The following is a 1,689-nucleotide window of genomic DNA, read 5'->3' as shown; positions in this document are numbered from 1 at the left end:
CTTGAGAGAGTTGAGGCTCAATGCCAGCATGCCCATGATGGAGCTTTTCATAGTCGGATCGCAGAGCCTTGAAAAGGTCTGAGCGAGTCAACACGTCACATTGGAACAATGGTACGGGTGAGTACCGATAACACTGTATCCGGTAACACCCAACGACGTTATCTACTTGGAGATTCTTGGGGATATAATCCTCAAACGGATGAGACTCAACTCGAAATGACCTCCCCCGCGTACCGCAAAGCCCATCGTCATGGTCAAGGGGACACCCAATGAGAACAGGGAGCCGATTGCAATTGTCGCCCAAATGTTGGTGACGAAACCGAGGATAATAATGAAGGGAGCCAGAACAAAACCAAAGACGACAACCGCGCCTTCGGAAAATTTGAGTCGATGGAAGAGGAAAGGGAGGACTACCAGCTGGCCAGCTGAAAATATAACCGTTATAGGACTGATGAGAAGGTGGCAGTCCTACTTATGATCATCAGACCACACCATCCACTTATGGACCCAAGCACGATGCTGGACAGGCCCAGTTCCTTCTGAATGGTAACCAGGAGGAGGGACCATCCTTGAGTCCCAGCACTGGACAGACCACAGAGCAAGAACCAGAGGCACACGGCTCTCCTGAAAGGATGTCCTCCGAATACTGATCTTTCAAGTGAAATAATCTCACCCTACCACTCGACAAGAGGTCCCGCAATGCTGCTCGGTTTAGATTCCGCAACGGAAGCGGTTTCATTCCTCTTAGATGCACACAGGCGAAGCCCGGCGTCCTTCGGAGACTTCCTCATGCAGAAGAGAACCAGGAAAAAGCTGGCGGCATTCAGAGTGAGCCCGACATAAGCCGGATTCAAGGGAGCTGATTCATCGGCCTGAAGAACATACTGTTCCGCACCTAGAGTCTGGCGCGCACGAGGTGTCCAAACTGCAGATTACAGTCTCTCATTGCGAGCAAGAAGAGCCTTATACCCAATTTGTCACCTGAGCGACCATTCCACCGAGGAACGGACCAGCGAATGACGAGACGCTCGAGACAATTGGGATGAAGGACATCCAGAAAGTAAGCATGTTGCGGTCAGACATCCAATCGGTTATGTACCTGGAATGAGGACGAACTGAGGGGGTATCAGACGAATAAGCGAAGAGGAGCCACTGGATAAAATAATTGTAGACCCAGAGGTACCATCGTGGATGACTTCTTACACAATAATAACGACCCTTGTACCACCCACGAAGCCGGTGAAAAAGCGAAAGCCAACGAGTGACCAAAAACTCCAAGACAGCGCCTGACACAAAAGATAATACATTGTATAATCGAAGTCGTCGAGGTCACAAAGAGAATCACCTGCATGAGAAATCCGACTGCTGTTAGAAGCTCGCAAATAAGAATCGCATTCCAACGACCAGTGTGATCAGAAATGGGCCCCATGACGGCGGAGGAGAAGCATCTTCCCACTATGTACGACATGGTGATGATCGACACAGCAAGGCCAAAGCCCATGCCTGAAAGGAGGTGACGGATCGACAGTCACCGAGTCCGTCATCATAGACCTCACCTGGTACACCATTCTCTCTAATGAAGAGTTCATAGCCCGGAGCCAAGAGATTGTCGCCGAGGAAATCAGTAAAAATACACATCATAGCGATGGCGAAGTCCACCCTCAGTCGAGGAGGGGTGGCACGAAAAAG

The 1,689-nt window shown here is 50.3% G+C and overlaps 1 protein-coding gene across 1 annotated transcript; it reads right to left on the bottom strand.

Moving 5' to 3' along the window:
* Window positions 1-162: 162 nt before the first annotated feature.
* Pmar_PMAR026785 (Tetracycline resistance protein, class B, putative) lies at window positions 163-1,638 on the bottom strand (the record flags this gene model as incomplete). The annotated part of the gene is made up of 7 exons (XM_002773331.1): window positions 163-425; window positions 473-624; window positions 679-872; window positions 982-1,099; window positions 1,204-1,286; window positions 1,346-1,503; window positions 1,557-1,638. 7 exons carry the CDS (start codon window positions 1,636-1,638, stop codon window positions 163-165), a joined length of 1,050 nt encoding a protein of 349 aa, XP_002773377.1.
* Window positions 1,639-1,689: the final 51 nt, after the last annotated feature.

Source organism: Perkinsus marinus, assembly GCF_000006405.1.
Source record: "Perkinsus marinus ATCC 50983 genomic scaffold scf_1104296958958, whole genome shotgun sequence".
NCBI lineage: Eukaryota > Perkinsozoa > Perkinsida > Perkinsidae > Perkinsus > Perkinsus marinus.
The sequence above is the reverse complement of the archived record's forward strand: the minus strand, read 5'-3'. Positions and strand labels throughout refer to the sequence as shown.